Source organism: Hyperolius riggenbachi, chromosome 2 (assembly GCF_040937935.1).
Source record: "Hyperolius riggenbachi isolate aHypRig1 chromosome 2, aHypRig1.pri, whole genome shotgun sequence".
NCBI lineage: Eukaryota > Metazoa > Chordata > Amphibia > Anura > Hyperoliidae > Hyperolius > Hyperolius riggenbachi.
The window spans coordinates 192,625,248-192,648,287 of record NC_090647.1 but is presented as its reverse complement, the minus strand read 5'-3'; the positions used below and the strand labels follow the sequence as shown (position 1 = coordinate 192,648,287).

Here is a 23,040-nt window from a genome sequence, read left to right as displayed (position 1 = left end):
ACATGGAAGTGAGGGATCTGCATATGGAAGGGCATAGTATATGTATATGAAGACAATTATACCATTTAGATCCTCCAAATTATTAAATGGGGCTGTCTTCTTACTGTATGTATTTACGTTAAAAGGGTGGTAATACTGTTATTTGGTTTGTGTTAACTTTTATAAAAAAACAAAAAATGCCAATTTAAAGACATGGCACACAAAGAAAATGATTATTAAAAAAAATGGAAAACAAGGGCAAAGAGCAAACAAATGAAAACCTTGAATAAAAAGTACCAAAAATATATCAAAAGAAAACAGTACCATACAATTTGTATGTGTGTGTTTCGGAAATAAGAAAATAAAAAACTCAATGAATAGCATATAACTTTAAATAAAAAAATTTACAAAGTGTGATAAAGAAGGGAGGCTAGCTACTAAACTAACTAAAAAAAACTAGCTAAACAGGTTTTTTTTTGGTTGGCACCCGAAAGAGAAGGCAGGAAGAAAATCTAGTAGTCACTGCATTTTATATTGAAAAATAAGGTCCCATTAAGTCAAGATGACATGTAAAAGCAGCACGTCCATAGGCACTGTAGCCCATGCATCTGCTATGGGGCACAAGGAGGTAGGGGAGAGGAATGTGACATGGGATGGTGGAGGAGAGAGGTGGACCCTGCATGGTTTCCAATTACTGGGGCTGAAGCTATGTAGACAAATGTACCCATTTATAGGGACAAATGGTTTGTCTTTTCTTGCCTGGTGACGTTTAAATTGCTGGCAATGACAAATAATGACAACGAGTAACTGACAAGCAGGCCAGCTTAGTTCTGGTGTTGATTGTGCTGCAGAGTATTAGAAAAACGTAGAGAAGTAGCCAGAACAAAGTACACTGAGATTGCATAGAAAGACATTTAACAGCTAAATCAAAACATTATCAGAGCTCCATAGAAAACAATGAGGCCCTTCTCCACCCAAACATACACATACTCACATTACTCTTGTAGATTCTTAATCAAAAGGAATATACTTTACTTTTTTTTTATTAGATTATGTGAATATCTGTATCTCTTTTTGTTTATGCCAAATAGGCTGCAAATCACTCTTTTTTCGTTTTAAATTCAGCCTTCATGTTTATATTTTCAGGTGAGCTCTCCTCTCAAGCATAGCACAAAGCACAAACTAGATTGCATTTTCCTTCAATAAACCTATGTATTGAAGAAAGAACAAGGAGCTAGTTACAGTGCTTGGGCTTAATTGCAAGGTTGAATAAACTCCCTGGTGATTACAGATTACAGTCACCAATTCATGGTAACAATTTAATGTTCTTTTTTTCTGGAAAATAAATTATTTCCATTCCAAGTAGCACAATAGTAAAGATCCATTCGCCTGCTGGCTAATATGCACAGCCTAAGCATTAAGCAGCAGGTTTTTGTATTATGAGCTGCAAGAATCAATTTTATATTTTAAAAATAGTGTTTTTATCACTGCTCTTCATAAAATGTCTTCACTTGCAAACAATACTGCATTTCTCTTAAATCACCCCACAAGCTAAGACAATGTATTACCTAACAAATATATAAGGTGCACTTGGTGCTGTCACAGTAGTGCCATGTAATACAGAGGGAAAGAACTGTCTCCGCCTCATAATGTATTATTGGGAAAACATATGAGAGATGTCAATTAATATGTAAGAGAAAAATAAAAATTCGAGAGCCCCGATTAGTGTAATACTGTAGATTGGTATTACTAGCAATGGATAGTAGAAATGTTACTCATAAACATGGGTTTCCGCCACAGGCAACCATTATATGCGCAGATGGGGAAATGATCCTGGCCCTACTCAGGCTAAGAAGTCGATCTCCGTAGATAGGAAAAAAAGGGCAGAAACACCTATCCACCAGGTGGATATTCAATGATTTGTGTATACAGAGGTGCCAGAAAGTATAACATAAAAGTATTAAAAACTGTTTAAAATGGGGGGTACTGGCGGACTTACCACCCCATAGATGACACAACAAGAATGTATCTTTTTAAAGCAAACCAGTACCCCCCATTTTAAACTGTTTTTGTAATATATTTCATACTTTCTTCTCGATCTTCCTCTGCTGCCCCTCGCTGTCAAGCTCTTCACTGGCTGCCAATTAACCAGAGGATCCAGTTCAAACTCTTAACCCTAACTTACAAAGCTCTTCACAATCTCTCTCCCCGGTACATATCCTCACTAATTTCCAAACACCAACCCAATCGCAATCTCAAATCTGTACATGACCTTCTGTTGTCCTCCTCTAAAATTACCTCCTCACCAGGGCCGGTTTAAGCAACAATGGGTCCCCAGGGCAAAATAAACCTGGGGGGCCCCCCAACATATACCCCGGAACAAAAATCGGCAATAGGGGACCTTTTTTGCAGCTGGTATAGTCAGGGTGTGAAGTCCCAATCGGTCAGAGCTCCACATTCTGGCTATCCCAGCCTGCATGGGGGACAAGGGGTTAAAAAGTTTCAGAAGGGGGGACCCCACGTAATTTAAAAAAAAAAAATTCCCACACTCTAAACATAAAAAAAAAATTGGGAAAATACGAAAAAATGTCAGGGATCTTCATACAGCCATATTGCGGCTGTATAGCGATCCCTGGCCAAAGCGCTGCGGCTGCGTATAGACCCTCTGGAAACCCCGTCAGGAAATTTATTGCGCTTTCATTTGATGCATGTAAAATTACACTACCGTTAGGTTTGCTACTAAAAGTGACATTTACCGCATTTAAAAGTATACTTTTTTCCTTCGAAACTTTAAAATCGATTTTCTCAAAAACTATAAGGTTTTTTTGAAAAATTGTTTTTTCCTCTTATTCCTAATGATCTCCTTAACATATCCTACATATTTAGGGTTTCTAGCATTTAAGGTGGATTTGCTATTAACCATTAAAGTCGGCAGGTTTTTAAATGTGTATTTTTTTTCCTTTGCAACTTTAAAATCGATTTTCTCCAAAACTATAAGGCCGATTTGAAAATTTTTTTTCCTCTTGTAGCCACTGGGGGCCACTACAAGCTCTGGGGCCCTGGGGCAGCTGCCTCCTTTGCCTCTATGGTAGCGCCGGCCCTGCTCCTCACATTCCTGTTTACAAGATTTTGCACGCGCTTCACCCCTCCTCTGCCCTCCAACAACACATGCGTCGCTCGCCAACATTTGTTACCTTTAAACACTTTCTAAAAATCCACTTGTTCCGAACAGCATACTTGCTACCTTAGGCCACTTCCCTTTGTCCTAAAACCAAATTGCATTCCTACGAGGTATCCTAAAACACACTGCCTCTATATGTTTGTTATATACTACCCCTGCTCTTGTTCCCTTTAGATTGTAAACTCGCAAGGGCAGGGCTCTCTCCCCGATTTTTGTCTTGGAAATCATTATACATTTTATTCATCATATTACTTTTACCATTGTCATTACCAATTCTGTATTTTGTATTCTGTATTTTGTATTGTTTTTGTATTTTGTCTCTTAATTATGTATCTTGTATATTGGTGTACACCATTATCTGTATTATTATGTACCCCATGTTCCTTTCATACTTTGTAAAGCGCCGCGGAATATGTTGGCGCTTTATAAATCAATAATAATAATAATACTTTCTGGAGCTTCTGTATGTCAATTAATATGTTTGCTTAGTATTTTGGCTCAGCAAAATGTTCTGGCTATTGTGTAATTTATGTCCATCCAGTGATCTAAGATGCAGTTTTTTTTTTTGTGTGCATCCCACTCTACACAACAATGTTAAAGATTAAATATAAAAACAACAGAAGAAGAATTTCCAGTGTACAAACATATTTACAAAAAATATGTATTAGACAATCCTAAAACCATATACCTTGTCATTGAGGTCTTAGGAGATGTTGTAAGTGCTAGAAAATAATTTAGTTTATCAATGCTGTAGTGTGCGGTTGGATTGTTATTGACCGAGTTATTAAATTCTACTGACTAAATTCCTTTTTTGGCTAATTGTTAATGACTGATTCAATTCTTTCAAAAATAATGATGAGATAGCACATTCTCACGGTAAGTTGTAGCATAAAATAGAGCTTCAAACAAAATAGGCGCTAAACAACATTTGATCAGTTTTGCTTTGGTCTCACTTTGCAAGACAGTGGACTTCTAGAATGTTCCTTTAAAGAGAAACCGGGACCAATAATTGAACTTCATGTCAATCAGTAGTTGATACTCCCTTTTACATGATACATCTTTTCCTTTTCTCAAACGGATCATCAGGGGGCTCTGTATGGCTGATATTGTGGTGAAACCCCTTCCACAGGAAACTGTGAGGACCATGGTCCTGGCAGTTTCCTGTCTGTGAACCTCGTTGCATTGTGGGAAATAACAGCTCTTTTACTGTGTACAGCTGTTTCCAACTGCCAAAAAAGCAAGCAGCATCTCCTTCCAGGGACATCACCTGGCAGCAGTAAAGATGTCACCATGTGATAAATGTCAGAATGTAAATCAGGGAGAGGAATGATTTTACAATGGTCAAACATTGACTAAATAATTTATACATAATTATTGTAAACATGAAGCACTTTTTTATTACATTATTTCTCCAGAGTTCCTATCTAAATAAAAAGAGCAGCTTTAAACAGTATTGGACTGGTTGGTGGTAAAGCTGAGGAAATCCACTTGCTGGCCAAGCAGCAGTAATCACGTGTTGCTGCTGGCAGTGAATACTTGCTACAGGTTTCTATTGGGAGCGATAACACAGGCTTTCTGCTGCTTGGCCAGCAGGTAGATTTCCTTAGTTCCCCCCCCCCCCCCCTCAGTCCGACACCTGCTCTAAGTAAGCCCCAGAAATTGCATGGCAAAACAAAATATGGTACAGATCTTCCTTGTTCCCCAGACCATACTGCACCCACAGGCAGGGCAAAGGTAGAAAAATCTTCCCTCTGTTTGGCGTTCTATTCTTCTTTACCTTGTGCTTCAAGTACTGGAATATAAACTGCTAACAGGAAGGACCAGAATCCTTTGCTGTCATGATATTAAGCTCTGCCCCAAGTGAAGTCCCCTTTTTAGTCTAATATTTATATTGCAGTAATAGATTGCATGTTGGTAAAATACAATTTCAAAGCAAGTCTTTTGTGAGATTAATTATAATTTCCACTGATAGAAGACCCTGTCATACTATCTTACCAAAGCCCCTCCTCCCAAGTTCCAGTTACTAGGCAACCATGGATACCAATTATAAGCTCCAATATCACAATTGTTTTGTAAAGAGGGGGATTTTCAAAGTCACCTTTACAAATAAAACTACATGGTATATTTGCATATTTTTGCTTTAGTGTTACAATTTTAAAAATGTAACCATTACTTTGACACCTTTGTCTCTTTATAGGCCACTAAAAACTGATACTTGCACATTCTCTCTACCTATTTTTTTCAGGTTAGCTGTGTATGTACAGCCTGCCCCAATGACATGACCTTAAATGTCCACAGTCCTATAAACGAGGATCACAATCTACACTGTTCTGACTCTTCTGTGATACAAAGGTGGATTCAATACAGTTCAGTAGGTCTCTGAAAAAAAAAAAATACAAATTACCACAATTTCCCACATCTTACTAGATGTCTAAAAACATTACTAGCACAAAATGTATCTTGTGTTCAAATCTGTGTGCTAGTACTCAACACAAAAGTGTATCTGATGCTGACACCAGAGCCTCAGAGCTCATAGTTATCAGGGGCATGTGTGCCCCTGCTAAAACGCCGCTATCCCGCGGCTAAACGGGGGTCCCTTACCCCCCGAAATCCCCTCCGTGCAGCCGGGGATCTCTTCCTGATTGAGGCAGGGCTAACCGCCACAGCCCTGCCCCACGCGCCTATCTCCGCCTCTCCCCCGCCCCTCTCAGTCTTCCTTCACTGAGAGGCGGCGATGCGCCGTTGATAGATGCGACTGGAGGCAGGGCTGCAGCCATTAACCCTGCCTCTAGGAGCAGCAAAACCTACGACCAATTTGGTCATTGATTTTGCGGGGGGGGGGGGGTTGGGGGTGAAAGGACCCCTGTTTAGCACGTGCCCCTGCTAACTATTAGCTCTGAAGCGAGAATTATTCTCGCTTCAGTGTCTCTTTAATTCTTCTGGGTTTTTCTCAAACACTACATTAGTTTGACATCCTGGGTATGTTTTCTGTCAGTCTTTTGTACTTGCCCTAAGTCTGTTCTTTCTTGCAGAATTTTGTCATGTTGATTGAAGCCATTATCCCCAAGATCTTTGTCAGCTTGGTTGCCATCTTTAGCTATGCCTATAGCAGAGAGACTACCTGCAGTGTCCTCTTTGTGCTCTTGAACTCAAGTGATGTAATCATCTCAGTTGCACCTATATGTATAAACATCTCTAGATAACGCAGTAGTATAATCTGGCTGTAAGGGTGTAACTATTGGGGAATTATTTCCGTGGTCAGCGCACAGGATGTGCGCCGACACTACGGAAATCCTTCACAAACGTATAAAATAACAACAGAACCCAGCTATGGTGCAATGCACCTGTAGAAAGAAAGTGAGCACAGAGACAGAATGTATGTGTGTCCACCAATCTAGTCGCCACCCAGCGACGGTGAACACACAACAGCGGAAACCAAGTGGGAATGCAATCGCAAGAGTGGCGACTGCCAACAGTGACTCAAGACCGAGTAAGACAGAACACAAGTGAAGCAAGAAAGGCATAGCAAATAACAATGATCAGAACACCAAGAAAAATAACAAACGCACTCGCTAAGCGTGGTCGCCACGCGAAAAGCGCAACAGCGTCAAAGCACGCTAATGGCGCAGTCTCTGCACGAAAAGCGCAACAGAGACAAAACACGCCAACCCTTACTAACCAATGTAACACGAAAATGAATAGAGAACGCGAACGCTTGCTAAACGGTTACCTCACCGAGCCTACAGCAAGCGTTCGTTCCAGACAAGACAGGCAGAAGGAGTAACCAGCAGCCCCCACAGCTCTGGCCTACACTCCCAGACAGAGTACAGAAGGAACCACCGCCACTACCGCTAGGGTGAATGCGATCCAGACAAACAGACCAAACTATTTCCTGTCGACCGCCGCTGGCGACAAGACAATCGTAAGGACAGTAACTGACTAGTTTGTCAGAACCTCACCAGAGGAGCTGGTGGGTACTATTATAACACAGTAACAGACTAGTTTAGAAAAACCTCACCAGAGGAGCTGGTGGGTACTATATACAGATAGACAGAACAAGGCAATACAGATAATACAACCTGACTACGCTAGAAGGAATGCTAGTGCAGGCCTAAGGAATTACTCTAAGATAATCTTAGCAAACAATTAGCAAAGGCTGAGACTCCAGGTAAGTTAGCAGGAACAAACCATCATGACCAGCAAGGAATTCTGGGAAGAAATGTTTTTTATACTGCAAGCCATCAGAGGAAGCAGCTAAGCAATTTGCATGACAAGTGGATGCAAATTCCTCCCCAGAACAGCAACTCTGCAGCTTGCAGAGAGGAGACAGGTCTCCTCTCCAGGGACCCGCAGCACTCAGACCCACAAAATGGTCAAACAGCTGTCTGCCTGTGCAGACAGCAGAGCAGATCATTACAAAGGGAAGGTCAATGAAATGCCAATGACTAATGAAATGCAGAAGAAACAGGTAGTTTCGATATGTGTGAGACATCACAAGGAGGCGGCGGATCTTTAATCATCTTTCTCTGGGTAAGGCGGTCATTTGTCTGTGCCTTTCTTATTTCCATCTTTCTCTTTATAACTATTATGCATGGTCTGCATGAGGGGGTATCTACTATTTATTTTACCTGCCCATTTATTATCATTATATTACATTGTATGGACTATACATTATATCAGATTTTGATCTGCGGCTTGCTGGTTAGTTTTTAATGGTGTTTAAATTGTTTGGGATAAGTCCCTAATAAACTTTTTGCAATATTGGACATACAGGATCGGTGTCATTTTGCTCAGTCATAGATAGCTTTTTTATCTCTATGTAAACTGTATTCATCTTGCACAGTCTTTTTTTCCCACTATTCTTATTTGTATTTACCTTTTTTCTAATGATGCACTTCCCTCCACTCTAACAGCACTTGATACATTTTTCAGATTTCAATGGGACTGCACATACACATCTGAGATGATGCACTGCATAATTATTTCACATGTGCGACACACATGGGGTCTTTTTGCAGATGAGGAATGAAACCATGTGGCTAAATGGCTATCACTTGTTTATTACTAGGTGAGTGAACTGGATCTACTGTTTCTTTTACGTTGAGTGACCTTATTGGTACACTGCTGTTTTACATGTGTTAGCACTGGTAATTTTTCCATTGCACTCTGCATTTTTATCTAAATGTATTGCCGTTTCATATTTTTTGCATGAGTGACTTATCAATGTTTGCACTTTACACCTTATGAGGGGTTTGTGGCAATCTTTTGCTTTGATTATGTTTTCTGTCACATAATATTTAAAAACTAGTAGACCCAGCCCGTTTAAAAACGGGCTCTAGGTCTATGGCTGCCGCCGCCAGTGCGCATGCGCAGTAACAAAAAACCTGGGACACAGGGACAAAACTGCTGGACGCAGCGACACTTAGGTTTTATTAGGTAGGATTCATTTATTTATGCACTTATTTATGGTTATTAATTTTTTGCAATAGCATACAAATTGTTTGTGCATTTCAGATCTCTGTTGTAGCTTATCCATTGATTATTTAATTGCACTATGGCCTTCCCACTGTGGTTTAATTGGTTTTAGATGAATTGTTGAAATAAAGGTATTTGAATATTGAGTTAATGGCCACGATGTGTGAATTTTTACATGGACGTCTCTAGATTTATGAACAATGCTTTTCTAGTGACTGACAACTACCATGGGCCACCAGTCAGTATGGAGGCAAGGCAGGGATGGTGATCACAGCTGACTTCACTCAGCTATGACATTATCAGTGTCACCTTTGGGGACTGGTAAGCAACTAAAGGCAAGATAACAGGATTGGATGGGAGTAGTGTCAGGTAGTGGCAAACTGTCAGTGGTGTAAATACAGCCACTACTAAGAGCTTGCATTCTAAACATTTAGTTTGTATACTGCAAACTGTAAAAGTGTTTGCTACATAATTTTAAATCTAGATTTTTGTAATGGCATTTCTATTATGTATTTTTTAGTTTTTCTTTTCATGAGATCATCTTGAAATGTTTTGAATTTACTATAGTATAAAAAAACTATGCATGATTTACATGTAACACAGCCCCAGGAAAAAAAGAGGATAATAAGATTATCAATCTGCCAAACAGTTTACAGAATATTTCTTGGTTTTGCACAATCATTGCGGGAGATCATTGGTCTCCTGTGCAATGTTAGCATAATCTGTACTGAGGCATCCTTTCACCTCATTTGAATATGTATTTCCCTATATCCCATTGACTGCTCTGACAAAGATAAGCAGGAACTTCATTATTCTATTGCAGGAAAGGTTCCTCATCCAATTGTATTAAAATGTGTTTTACAATGCAAAGTCATATCATTATTTTCCTGACTTGGGTTGTTGTCATGGTTCTTACATTCAAATATACAAAACACTATAAAAGAATCAAGTGCCAAGTTTGGCTTCCACTAATTATCAAAGAAGAGAAACAGCAGGACTCCAATAGACTTCTTGGTATATTGTCCGGATAGGCAAATTATTCTGGATGTCTAGTCTAGTAGTTTAGCAAAAAGAGTTGTTTGGTGTGGTACTTTTTTATGTTAATTAAAATAAAAAGCTTATGGTGATGCTATACAACTTAAAGAGGAACTGTAACCAAAATAACATAATTAATAGAATTGCTTATTGTTTTACAATATTCATTTATAAATAATTTTGTCATTGTTTGCTCATTGTAAAATATTTTCTCTCCGAGTTACTCTCTAAAATCTATCACCACAATATTTAACATAAATGTGGATATTCTGAATAATCTATTGCATTCTACTGTATGTTATTACAGTTCCTATTTTATAATAATAATAATAATAATAATAATAATAATAATAATAATAATAATAATAATAATAATAAAATAGGAACTAATACTTTGATGCAGTTTTCCTCTAAGACTTTGAACAGGCAGACTTTTGTTGTCCTAGAGCAGGGCTTTCCAACTCTGTCCTCAAGTACCACCAACAGTGCATGTTTTGTAGAAAACCATAAACATGCACAGGGGAGGTAATTAGTGTCTCAGTCTTAGTGTCTTGTTAAAGTGAATTTTTTTGCTGTACATTTTGAGTTACAAATGATAGTATATAAACACACTTAAATACATATATATAAAAGCATGCATGAATTATGAAGTACTCATAACAAACATACTGTACATACAGTATAATCTGTATGACGACATGTGTCATTGGGTACTTGAGAACTTGCTCAACTGAGTTTACTAGTAGAGATGGCCCGAACCGTAATAGACTTCAATGGGGAGGCAAACTTTGAAAACTAGAAACACTTATGTTGGCCAGAAAAGTGATGGAAAAGATGTTTCAAGGGGTCTAACACCTGGAGGGGGGCATGGCGGAGTGGGATTGACGCCAAAAGTCCCAGGGAAATCTGGATTTGATGCAAAGCAGTGTTTTAAGGGCAGAAATCACATTAAATGCTAAATTTCAGGCCTAAAGTGCTTTAAAACATCTTGCATGTGTATACATCAATCAGGGAGTGTAATTAGAGTACTGCTTCACACTGACACACCAAACTCACTGTGTAACGCACCGCAAACAGCTGTTTGTGTAATGACGGCCGTGCTGGACTGGTGCGCACCATGGTGAGAGTGCAGGCCGATGCGGTTTTCAAGCCCATATGGTCGCCGGGCTGTGGTAGCTCAATGATAGAACAACAGTAAATGTCCAGCTGATCAAATTTGGTCTGTCCACAATGAAGCAACGACCCTATTATCTTCGAACCACCCCTCCCCCCGCCCGGGACACTCAAATAGCCGGCGGTCATTGCTTCATTGTGATACGCAAGCCCCTTCACCGCGGCAAGTTAATGATCACGAAGGGGAATTGGTACATGTACATGCCTTTTGTTTTGTTGTTGCAGCTGCAGTGCAGCCAGAAAAATTAGGCAGGCATGTACATGCACCAGAAAAATTATTATAGTGGAGTCCTGGACCCTGTTGGTGGTGGCGGAGAAGACAGTGAAGCGGCCTGCGGGCAGAGGTGCTGTGTGGGGAGCGACTTAGTCTTAGAAGGGGCAGGCAGTCACACGGCGTGCAGGCAGAGATGCTGTGTGTGGGGACTGACTTAGTCTTGGGGTGGGCAGTAGCCCTCCGGGATCCATGCCTCATTCATTTTGATAAAGGTCAGGTACTGAACACTTTTGTGACTTAGGCAACTTCTCTTCTCAGTGACAATGCCTCCAGCTGCAGTGAAGGTCCTTTCTGACAGGACGCTTGAGGCAGGGCAAGACAGAAGTTTGATGGCAAATTGTGACAGCTCTGGCCACAGGTCAAGCCTGCGCACCCAGTAGTCCATCGCTGCTCATACTGCCAATGGTTCTTTTTCTACCATTGTTAAAGAAAGCGTACGGCCGGGGAGTCAGGGTTCGATTCCAGTCCGGAGTTGGAGCCTGAGAAACGGCTACCACCACACATCCAAGGAAGGCAGCAGGCATGGCATGCAAGTCCTGAGGTAGTGACAAAAAATAACAATACAGGAGGACTTTTGAGGCCCTGCTGTATATGACATTGATTGACTTTACTACCTTTAACGAGAATCTGTTATGGAGGGCAAGTCCACCATCCATTCAAGTGAATGGTATGCACTGACTGCCAGGTATAATACAATGTGCAGTCACAGATGCAGTGAAAGGTATGCAATGACTGGTATTACAATACAATGTGCAGCTGTCACACAGGTGCAGTTAACAGGTATGCTCGGAGTGGTATATTACACAGCGTGCGGTCACAAAGGTACTGTGAACAATTATGCAATGACTGGTATTACAAATGTACACCTGTCACACACACACAGGTATCGAGCAGGTACAGTGACACTGCGTGCGCTAACGTAGGTAGGTGGGTGCACTGACTGAAGTGAACAACAGGTAGGTATATGCAGTGATGGGTATTACAATGTGCACCTGTCAAACACAGACAGGTACTGGACAGGCACAGTGACGCTGTGTGCGCTCACATAGGTAGGTGGGTGCACTGACTGAAGTGAACAACAGGTAGGTATATGCAGTGATGGGTATTACAATGTGCACCTGTCACACACATAGGTAGTCACTGAATGTGCTGGGCGTAGCAGTGGCACACACAGTAGTAATTACCAAGGCTGTCTATGCAACACAAGTGTCAGTGGGACACACACACACACACACAAAAAAAAATTGATCACAAGAACAAGATTAGCTCTTAAAAGAGCGGTTGAGGGGTGCTTCTTTAGCAATAAGAATAAGCAAGGAGCAAGCTAACAAGCCTACAAGAGCCTAACTAAGCTTTCCTTATGAGAGTCTGCAGCAGCTTTCCCTTCTCTAATGAATGCAGGCACATGAGTGAGTCCAATGCCTGACGCTGCCTGCCTTTTATAAGGGGGTGTGGGGCTCCAGGAGGGAGTGTAGCCTAATTGGCTACAATGTGCCTGCTGACTGTGATGTAGAGGGTCGAAGTTGACTCATGATACACTATGGGGGCGAAAGTTTGCGGTTCTCCGCGATCGCAAACCATGGAAGTTCGCCGGGAACCGTCTGCGGGCGAACCGTTCGGCCCTCTCTATTTACTAATAAACTCATTCACAAAGGGGTTCATGCTGTTAAATTGTTGAAAGTCACTGATCTATAAGATAATCCATGGTTGTTTCAGGTGAAAGTCAGGTGTCAGCACATATATTTCCTTATTCTGTATCTGATTTTTAGAGAATAGCAATTAACCAGTTAGATGATATGGTATTCTGGGAAAGGTGTGTGGGGGTGGGGGAGGTGTTGTCTTTATGTTACCTCACTGTAGTTAAAGGAGACCTATGGTGACATATATGTGAAAATGACACACTTATTTCCTGTTAAAATGCAACTGCTTGGCTGTTGTGTGAATGTTTTGTTTTTAAAAGTCTCTGAGTCACAGTGGAAGAAACACAAAGCCAGAAGTGTCACACCTGAGTGAAAACATCTACATTTTCATCCTGAGGCTATTACATGCATTAGCCTCAAAGGATCTGCTAAAGGCCAGGTAGGCAGCATTTTAAAAAGGAGGAGGAGAAAAAGGAAACAAAAAACAAGCCGTAATCCAAGTAGATTGCATTATTGATGCAAGGCTCATTTTAAGTTATTTTATTTAAACATATTTCAGTATAACTACATAAACACTTTAAGGGTTATATAAGGTTACTAAATGTTTAAGTTCAACTTTAATAAAGAATGTGAATATGGTCATATATATTGCAAGGTAGTTAAAGGATACCCAAAGTGACAAGTGGCATGATGAGATAGACGTGTTTGTACAGTGCCTAGCACACAAATAACTATGCTGTGTTCCTTTTTTCTTTCTCTGCCTGAAAGAGTTAAATATCAGGTACTCGCCCATAGAGATCACATCCTTTGTTCTCGTCGGAGTCTACATCCCCCTGACACAAAACACCAAGCAGGCCCTACATATCCTGAGCAACTGCATCTCTAGGTGCGAAACCCTCCTCCCAGGGGCCCTCCTCATCATACTGGGGGACTTCAACAATGCAAAACTGAACCTAGAACTGCCTCAGTACAAGCAGCATGTGACCTGTCCCACCAGGAACGACCGCACCCTCGACCACTGTTACACTGCCCACAAGAATGCGTGCAAGGCTGCTCAAGGCGCTGCCCTGGGGAACTCCGACCATTGCCTAATCCACCTGATCCCCACCTACAGGAGACACCTAGACACCGTCAAACCTGCCATCCGTTCATCCAAAAGGTGGTCTGAGGAGGCTAAGCATGAGCTCCAGGCATGCTTTGATTGCACGGACTGGTCAGCCTTGGCGGCCCCCACCCTGGAGGAATGGACTGAGAACATCACCTCCTATATCAGTTTCTGTGAGGACACATGCATCACAACCAAGACCTTCAAGGTGTACCCCAACAAAAAGCCTTGGTTTAGCAGCAAGCTGCGCCAGCTCAGGAAACTGAAGGAGGTAGCGCACAAGTCTGGCTCCCTTGAAGAGTTCAGAGCTGCCAGGAATGCCCTAAATTGGGAACTGAAGCATGCAAAGAAGGCCTACTCGGACAAGCTGAGGCTGAGCCTTCAGTCCAACAACTCACGTGAGGTCTGGAAAGGCCTGAGGGCAGTTACAAACTTCAAGCCCCCCTCCCCAGGCAAACGCCACCTAGCACCCAGCTGGCTGACGAACTCAATGACTTCTATTGCAGGTTTGAGCAAAGTCCCAAGCAGCCTGGAATCTCCGGGGCCATGGCTAGAGAAGCGCACTCCCCTCCACCTAACTTAAAGGACAGTGGTCCCGCAGCTTCAGAGGCAGTCCAAGAAGTGGAGGTGCTACGTCACCTGCGCAAACTCAACCCCAGGAAAGCTTCAGGCCCGGATGGCGTGTCGTCAATCTGTCTGAGAACGTGTGCAGTCCAGCTAGCTCCTGTCCTCACCTCCATCTTCAACAGGTCTCTAACAGAAGGCAAGGTCCCCTTCTGCTTTAAGAGATCCACGATCATCCCAGTCTCCAAAAAACCGGGGAACACAGATCACAATAATTTCAGACCAGTAGCCCTAACCCCCACCATCATGAAGATCTTTGAGCGGCTCATTCTTGCCTCGCTGAAGCTATCCATGAACACCCTCCTGGACTCACATCAATTCGCCTACAGGGCCAATAGGTTGGTAGAGGATGCCATCAACATCAGTCTGGCATACATCACGGAACCTCCTGTTCCTGGAATTCAGTTCTGCGTTCAATACCATCTGCCCAGACATCCTGCTTGCCAACCTTGCACAGCTGACAGTAGCCCCCTACCTCTGCAGGTGGATTAGAGACTTCCTTTCAAACAGATCGCAGAAGGTTAAGCTTGGCAATTGCTACTCCAGCGAGCGAACAACTAACACAGGAGCACCGCAAGGGTGTGTTTTGTCCCCGCTCCTGTTCTCTTTATACACCAACAACTGCACCTCAACCGATGACTCTGTCAAGATCATTAAATTCGCAGATGACACAACAATCATCGGCCTCATCAGCAGGAATAGCGAGCATGCCTATCGTTATGAGATAGACAGGATCTGCAACTGGTGCAAAGACAACAATCTCGTCCTCAATGCAGCAAAGACTGTTGAACTGATTGTGGACTATAGAAAGCGCCCGCCCCCCCTCCTTCCAGTTCACATTGGGGAGACCGAGGTCTCCAGGGTTCCGTGCGTTAGATTCCTCGGCACATCCATTACTAATGACCTAAGATGGGGGGAGAACACCACCAAAATCCAGAAGAAGGCACAGCAGCGGCTATTTTTCTTGCGCCAGCTGAAAAAAATTCGGCATCCCGCGTGAACTGCTTAAGAGCTTTTACACGGCTACCGTGGAATCCATCCTGTGCTCCTCCCTCATCGTCTGGCATGCAGGGGCATCTGCTAAGGACAAGTATAAACTGCATAGAGTAATCAGCACCGCAGAAAAGATCATCGGAGTGCCCCTGCCGCCCCTTGATCTTCTCCACACTACCAGAATGAGGACAAGAGCCATCAAGATCTCGCAAGACCCCTCCCACCCCGGCAACCGCTTCTTCAAGCTTCTCCCACTGGACCGCCGTTTCAGAGCCATTCCATCCAGAACCACCAGACACTGGAATACCTTCTTCCCTCAGGCGGTACACCTTCTGAACTCAACCTCGAGCCCCCCATGACCAGTTCAGCCATCCCCTGGCCCTTGCCCTGAATGCATGTTCCCTAGGCTCACTCCATGTGTGTTATGTTATCTTTGATGCAGTACATGCTATGTTTGCTATGTTATATATGTTTGCTATGTTTGTATATGTTCGACTGCCATGCCATGTGTACCAAAAACAATTCCGGGTACGTCATTCCGCATTTTTGGTGAATAAAGCTGATTCTGATGTAAGTGGGTGACTTAGTCAGGAGGTATCTACAGTGTGACCCTCACTGATAAGAAATTCCCCTTTTTACCTCTTTCTTGCTCTCGGAAGCCATTTTCTGCTAGGAAAGTGTTTTATAGTTGGAATTTCTTATCAGTGAGGGTCACACTGTAGTCACTTCCTGTCTGAGTCAGGACTGAGTCAGCCACTTACATACCTGATATTTAACTCTTTCAGGCAGAGAAATAAAAAAAGGAACACAGCATAGATATTTGTGAGCTAGGCACTGTGCAAACACATGTCTATCTCATCATGTCACATGTCACTTCGGGTATCCTACCAGCCTGGCAGTACGGATGAGCTCAGCTCGTCCATTACCACCGGAGGCTGCCGCTCAGGCCCTACTGGGCCGATTTTTATCAAATAAAAAGGTGCACACGCAGCCGGCACTTTGCCAGCCGTGTGTGCTACCTGATCGCTGCCGCAGCGCGGCGATCCGCTGCGTGCAGCAGCGAAAGAGGGTCCCCCCAGCTGCCCGAGCCCAGCGCAGCCAGACCAAACAGTTCCGGCTAGCGCTAAGGGCTGGATCGGAGGCTGCTGACGTCAGGACGTCGGCTGACGTCCATGTCGCCATGGCGACGAGGAAAGCGAAACAAGAAAGGACGCTCATCGCGGCCTTTCTGGTTACTTCTGATCGCCGGAGGCGATCAGAAGTACGCATCAGGAGCGCCCTCTAGTGGGCTTTCATGCAGCCAACTTTTAGTTGGCTGCATGCGATAGTTTTTTTTTAATTAAAAAAAACCCGTCAGGTCGCCAGCCTGGCAATCTTAATAGAACGCCAGGCTGGTTAAGGCTTCTTGCACACTGCAAGCGATTCCGATTCAGATTCCGCTTTTTAATCAGTTTTTACCTCCGATTCAGATTCAGATTTGCAGTGTGCAGGGAGCAAACTGCAAATCTGAATCTGAATCGGAAGTAAAAACAGATTAAAAAGCGGAATCTGAATCTGAATTGCTTGCAGTGTGCAAGAGGCCTAAAGATGACTAATATGAGAGAGTATATATTTTTTGCCTTTTAGAGGTTAATGTGAGTACATTTCTACATTCTGCTATTAAACTTTACCAAATGTCATTTCTGCAGTCTGTCTCTTGACATATTTAGGAATTATTCATGATGCTGAGCTGAATGTTATTACAATAGAGGATATGTTTAAAATGTCAACATGGATTCAACATAATTCTATAAACACATTTGATATATGACTATTCACATAATAGGAACATAATTCAAAAGGACTATCAATCAATACCTGGCATAAAATATGTCCTTTCTAGAGTTATATTAACAAATACAAAGTTGATATACATATATGGTGTGACAATGCCAAACAACATCAAAAGCTTGCTTTCATTGTTTACAGTGATTATGCTACATTTAGAGTATGAATGCAAGCATCTAGTAAAAGTAAATACTATCCATAGGCAGAGTTGTTCAATGAAATGCTAATTATAATGGCTTGCATGTAGCATTAATGCAAACTATATGCAACTTGGAAGTGGGCGAAATTGGCAGAAAGTACTATGTGCATTATATTTGCAAACAGGCCACTATAGCTTACCACTCTTAAAGAGAACCCAAGGTAAGAGAAATATGGAGGCTGACTGTGCATGCCACAAAATAAGGGGGTGGGGAGGATTAGAAAATAAAAAAGAGCTTTGTTTAGGGGTAGGAGACTGTTACAAAGCTGCTTGCAGAATTACTGTATCAGAATATTACCAATGTTTCCAATATTCTAACCATCAGCATCACACATGAATGTATGCATTTTCCTGTAGGTGTTATCTGCCTGTTAGCCATAAATTAAACATTGTATAATATTTTACCAATCAATGTGCATCCTATACTGTATGTTCTCACTTCACTGGCCACTACATGCTTTTGCTCTGGGGTCATACCTTTTCACCTATGGAAGGTGAGGAAGAAGGGTGGGGCAGGGATCACCAATCACTTTTGCATAGGAGCCAGTTGACGGCTACATCCACTATTTTAGGTCCGGTTCAGATGGGCGTCTGAACTGGCAGCCCAGGATCTCGCTCAAATGATTTTCTGCAAGCATGCAGAAAAGCACTTGGTGGCTTTACGGCAGATTAGGCACTCCCGTGGATGGATATGAGGGTGCAATGATAAAAAGAGCCTGGAAGCAACCTGCTGCTTCCAGGGTTGCCTCAAATGATGGGAAAGTTGGAAATTAAACATGTAATTTGCATTGCACAAACAACAGTAAATGAAGGTACCAGCATTGCCCCCCCCCCCCAATATTAAAAAAAAAAACCTCAGCAGAGCCTAATAGATTACTTGGCTACAGCAGTTACCCAACCACTTAAGCAAGCACCAGCACAGCCCCTCCAACTAAAAATATATGAAGCTGGCCCGGCTTCCATTCCAAACACATTAGGATGCAAAACAACTCATATAGACACAGATATTACTGGTAACTCTTTCATTAGATTGCTTCTGTTTGACTATACATTTACAGTGGGATGCGAAAGTTTGGGCAACCTTGTTAGTTATCATGATATTCCTGTATAAATTGTTGGTTGTTACGATAAAAAATGTCAGTTAACTATATCATATAGGAGACACACAGTGATATTTGAGCCTGGGCCTGTGCAAGTACGGTCTGTACTTGTGCAGTACACGAGCAGACAGGACTCATGCAGGCGCAGTGTGGCCATACTTACACATGGAGGGAAGTGTGGCCATGAAGTAAAAAAAAGGTCCCTGAGGTTGGATGGCGGAGGATATTAGAAGCCCGTGGATCTTCCAGAGGCTTGCCTTGGTGCGTATCTAAATATTATTGTTTGTTTGTTTGTTTGTTTGTTACAGGTTTGCCTTAACCTTTTCTGGATGCAGCTGATTAGAATGTATGCCCTATGGACCCTTTTATCTCTGCTAGGTTGTAGATTTCAATCTCTCGTCTCCACACTCCTGCTGCTATTGCTGCTGAATTCCGCTTAGCTCCATGTAAATCACATTCCGATCACTGTGAGCCAATTAAAAAGACCAACTTACCATCAAACTTTCTGTGCCATATTGTGAAAGTCGAGCGAACAAAGTGGCTGGTTTCTTGCACTAGGTTTTCAAATTCCAGTTTACTTTGGTGACTGAGTTTATCCTCCATTTCTGTAGTGCAGCATGTGTATTCCTGAGCACAGACACGTAGATGTTCCCCTGAAGAAACATGAAGGAAAAACCCTTATCATTTTACAGTCTACATAACAGATGTCACTCACGCTGCTCATCTTTGGTGGTTCCTATGTTGTATGAGAAAATTACGTAAACTGATAAGATGAACACGATATTTAAAATGTGTGTGTAACATATGGTGAGTAGGGATGATCAATGATATGCAAAAACGTCTGAGTTTAATGTATGTAAATTGTATGCAAATATCTGCATCTTTAGGTTGGACCAATCAAGTCACACCCAGGTTTAAACGGATTGGTCCAATTTCAAGCTGCATATATTTGCATAAAAATGTACATACATTTCTATAAACTCATAAGTATCTTCACATCTTTGATCATCCCTAATGGTGAGTCTGTACATGATAGCATGAAAACAGTGCTCTGTACCATTTTACTGTGCATTCCGTTACTTCTGCAATGGCAGTATTTTCCGATGATCAACTGCAGTAATGGAAATCTTTGCAGTTAGACAGTAGGTATTTTATTAATATTTTCTGGTATAAAGGATCTCTGTACTGAGACGTAACCTTTAGTGGCAGGATATAATAATGATTAAAAAAAAATCTGTATAGCTTTTATAACCAGCTTATAACCAACATCACCATAGAGAGAAGGAATCCTTGTCTTCTCCTGGCCTCTTCATAAACCATTTGGAAGTTTTGACCATCTCAGTAAAAGTGAACGTAAGGGGAGAAAAACTTAGGGAGACAAACAAGTGCATAGGACCTTCCTGCAATCCTATATTCTTTATTTGCTAGAAAGAGTAAAAAAAATATAGTTTTGAAGCTTAAACTCACTCAGTGGCATCTATTTCTGCTCTGTATGTTTATTTCTTTATTAAAAATCACTATTGAAAGGCAAGAACCATGCTGCCCGTTAGTTTTACACAAAACACATTGAGATTGATCTAATCCACCTTTTCTCCTAGGTTTTCTCCTAGAGTACATATTTTTTTATGTTCTGTTTAAAATAACTTTTAAGCATTCTGCAATTGAAAACAATACCAAAATTTAGGTGGAAAGTACCGTAAAAACTATTCTGAGTATTTCCTTGCTTGCTTGTGCCTTAAAAGGCATTTTATTGAAAATGTGAAAATGCCACCTAGAACTTAGGAGAAAAAGTGAATTGGATCGGCCCATTTTGTCTTTTAGTAATATCTCCTAGTGAGCATGTTGTAAACAAGCAATGGGAAGCTACATGTCACGTATAATATGAAAGCTTTTATAGCTCTAATGCTGGCCATACACAAATCCATTTTTGTGATAGATTCCCGGTCAATTCAACAACATTGGGCATCTGCTGTTCCAACATATCCAATCAATTCACTTCCAATTGATTTTAGGTAGTTTACCGATTGAAAGCCTGATTGGATCTTTGAGAGGAGTGAGCAGGAGTGGTAGGGGATTGATGAAAAATGGAGAGTGCCATGCTTGCAGCTCGATTCATGCTTAATAGATTTCTGCTTAACCACTTCAGCGTAACTGGACGACTATAGTCCAGATAGGCACTGCTTAAAGATGGCCACACACTATACAATTTTTTAAATATCTGTTCAATTCAAGAACTGCAATCAATTTTTCTGACTGATTGTAACATTTCAAAAATCTGACCAATGTACCACACACATATGTTTAATTTCCCCCAATTATGATAAAAATGATTGGAAACTCTCAGAAAATTGCTAGGGTGTGTAAATTGAAAATCTAACACACATCATACAATCTTTAGAAAAATTGAAGAAAAATTTCCAGCATTCCGGATCGATAAAAAAAAAAAAAAAAAAACTGGAAATCCGATCGGATTATTCAGTCAAATGAAAAAAAAGCTTTCGAATTTTTTTTTTAGGAGATTCGATCGTTTTTATCGAATTGCCATAAAATCGGATCATTTTATTGTATCGTGTGTGGCCACCTTAAGTCTGACTGGATGCGTATATGCGTCCAGTGTTTAAGCAGCAGGTGCGCGCACTGGTATCTGGTATTTCCATGTCGGCATTTAAGGAAGGGAAGCAAGGCTTCCCCGAACCAATTGCAGTGCCTGTCATGAATGGACATGACCTCAATCAGGGGCCATGTCCATTCATAAGAACATAGTGAAAAGAACGTGTAAAAAAATGAAACACTTCCTGATAGATCAGGATTGTGTTTCTAGCGCCATCTAGTGGCAAAAAGTTAAACTGCAGACTCCACACACCTTCAATAAAATAAATAATCAAAGTAATCCCCAAAGCCAACCCTTCCCTGCCGGTAACCAATCGCACACATTTAAAAAAAAAAAGTATAAATAAATAAAAATAATATATCGGCGCCATAAATTGTACTAGGGACATCATTTAAATGTTCTGATAGCTGGGAATAATGGGCAAATAAAATGGGTGGGTTTTATTTAAAGTAGCAATGCATATTTAAAAACTATAGGGGATAGAATTGGAGAAAGTGTACTGTATTTCATGGTTTTTCTTGAATTTGCCTATAAAATGCATAGAAAATTAAGTACTTACTGAAAATAAGTATTGCCCACAAAAAGCTTAATTTGTGGGGGGAAAAAAACAAGATATACAGTGGCTTGCAAAAGTATTCGGCCCCCTTGAAGTTTTCCACATTTTGTCACATTACTGCCACAAACATGAATCAATTTTATTGGAATTTCACGTGAAAGACCAATAGGTTGTCTAAGAGAATCTTGGGAGCAACAACACCATGAAGTCCAAAGAACACACCACACAGGTCAGGGATAAAGTTAGAGAAATTTAAAGCAGGCTTAGGCTACAAAAAGATTTCCAAAGCCTTGAACATCCCACAGAGCACTGTTCAAGCAATCATTCAGAAATGGAAGGAGCATGGCACAACTCTAAACCTACCAAGACAAGGCCATCCACCTAAACTCGTAGGCCGAACAAGGAGAGCGCTAATCAGAAATGCAGTCAAGGGGCCCATGGTGACTCTGGACGAACTGCAGAGATCTACAGCTCAGGTGGGGGAATCTGTCTATAGGACAAATATTAGTCGTGCACTGCACAAAGTTGGCTCTTATGGAAGAGTGGCAAGAAGAAAGCCATTGTTAACAGAAAAGCATTAGAAGTCCCATTTGCAGTTTGCCACAAGCCATGTGTAGGGCACAGCAAACATGTGGAAGAAGGTGTTCTGGTCGGATGAGAGCAAAATGAAACTTTTTGGCCAAAATGCAAAACGCTATGTGTGGCAGAAAACTAACACTGCACATCACTCTGAACACACCATCCTGACTGTCAAATATGGTGGTGGCAGTATCATGATCTGGGGTTGTTTCTCTTTAGCAGGGACAGGGACGCTGGTCAAAGTTGATAGGAAGATGGATGGAGCCAAATACAGGGCAATCTTGGAAGAAAACCTCTTGGAGACTGCAAAAGACTTGAGACTGGGGCGGAGGTTCACCTTCCAGCAGGACAACGACCCTAAACATAAAGCCAGGGCAACAATGGAATGGTTTAAAACAAAACATATTCATGTTTTAGAATGGCCCAGTCAAAGTCTAGATCTAAATCCAGTCGAGAATCTGTGGCAAGATCTGAAAACCGCTGTTTACAAATGCTGTCCATCTAATCTGACTGAGCTGGAGCTGTTTTGCAAAGAAGAATGGGCAAGGATTTCAGTCTCTAGATGTGCAAAGCTGGTAGAGACATACCCTAAAAGACAGGAAGCTATAATTGCAGCAAAAAGTGGTTCTACAAAGTATTGACTCAGGGGGCTGAATAATTACGCACACCTCACTTTGCAGTTATTGATT

At 41.6% G+C, this 23,040-nt stretch overlaps 1 protein-coding gene across 1 annotated transcript in view; it reads right to left on the bottom strand.

Annotated features, from left to right (window-relative positions):
* The window catches only part of GPC6 (glypican 6), an 850,247-nt gene that overhangs the window by 592,071 nt on the left and 235,136 nt on the right, over window positions 1-23,040 (bottom strand). Inside the window, exon 2 of the mRNA XM_068267917.1 lies at window positions 19,100-19,258. Within this exon, the coding sequence (XP_068124018.1) occupies window positions 19,100-19,258 (159 nt within the window). The remainder of the gene's footprint in view (window positions 1-19,099; window positions 19,259-23,040) is intronic.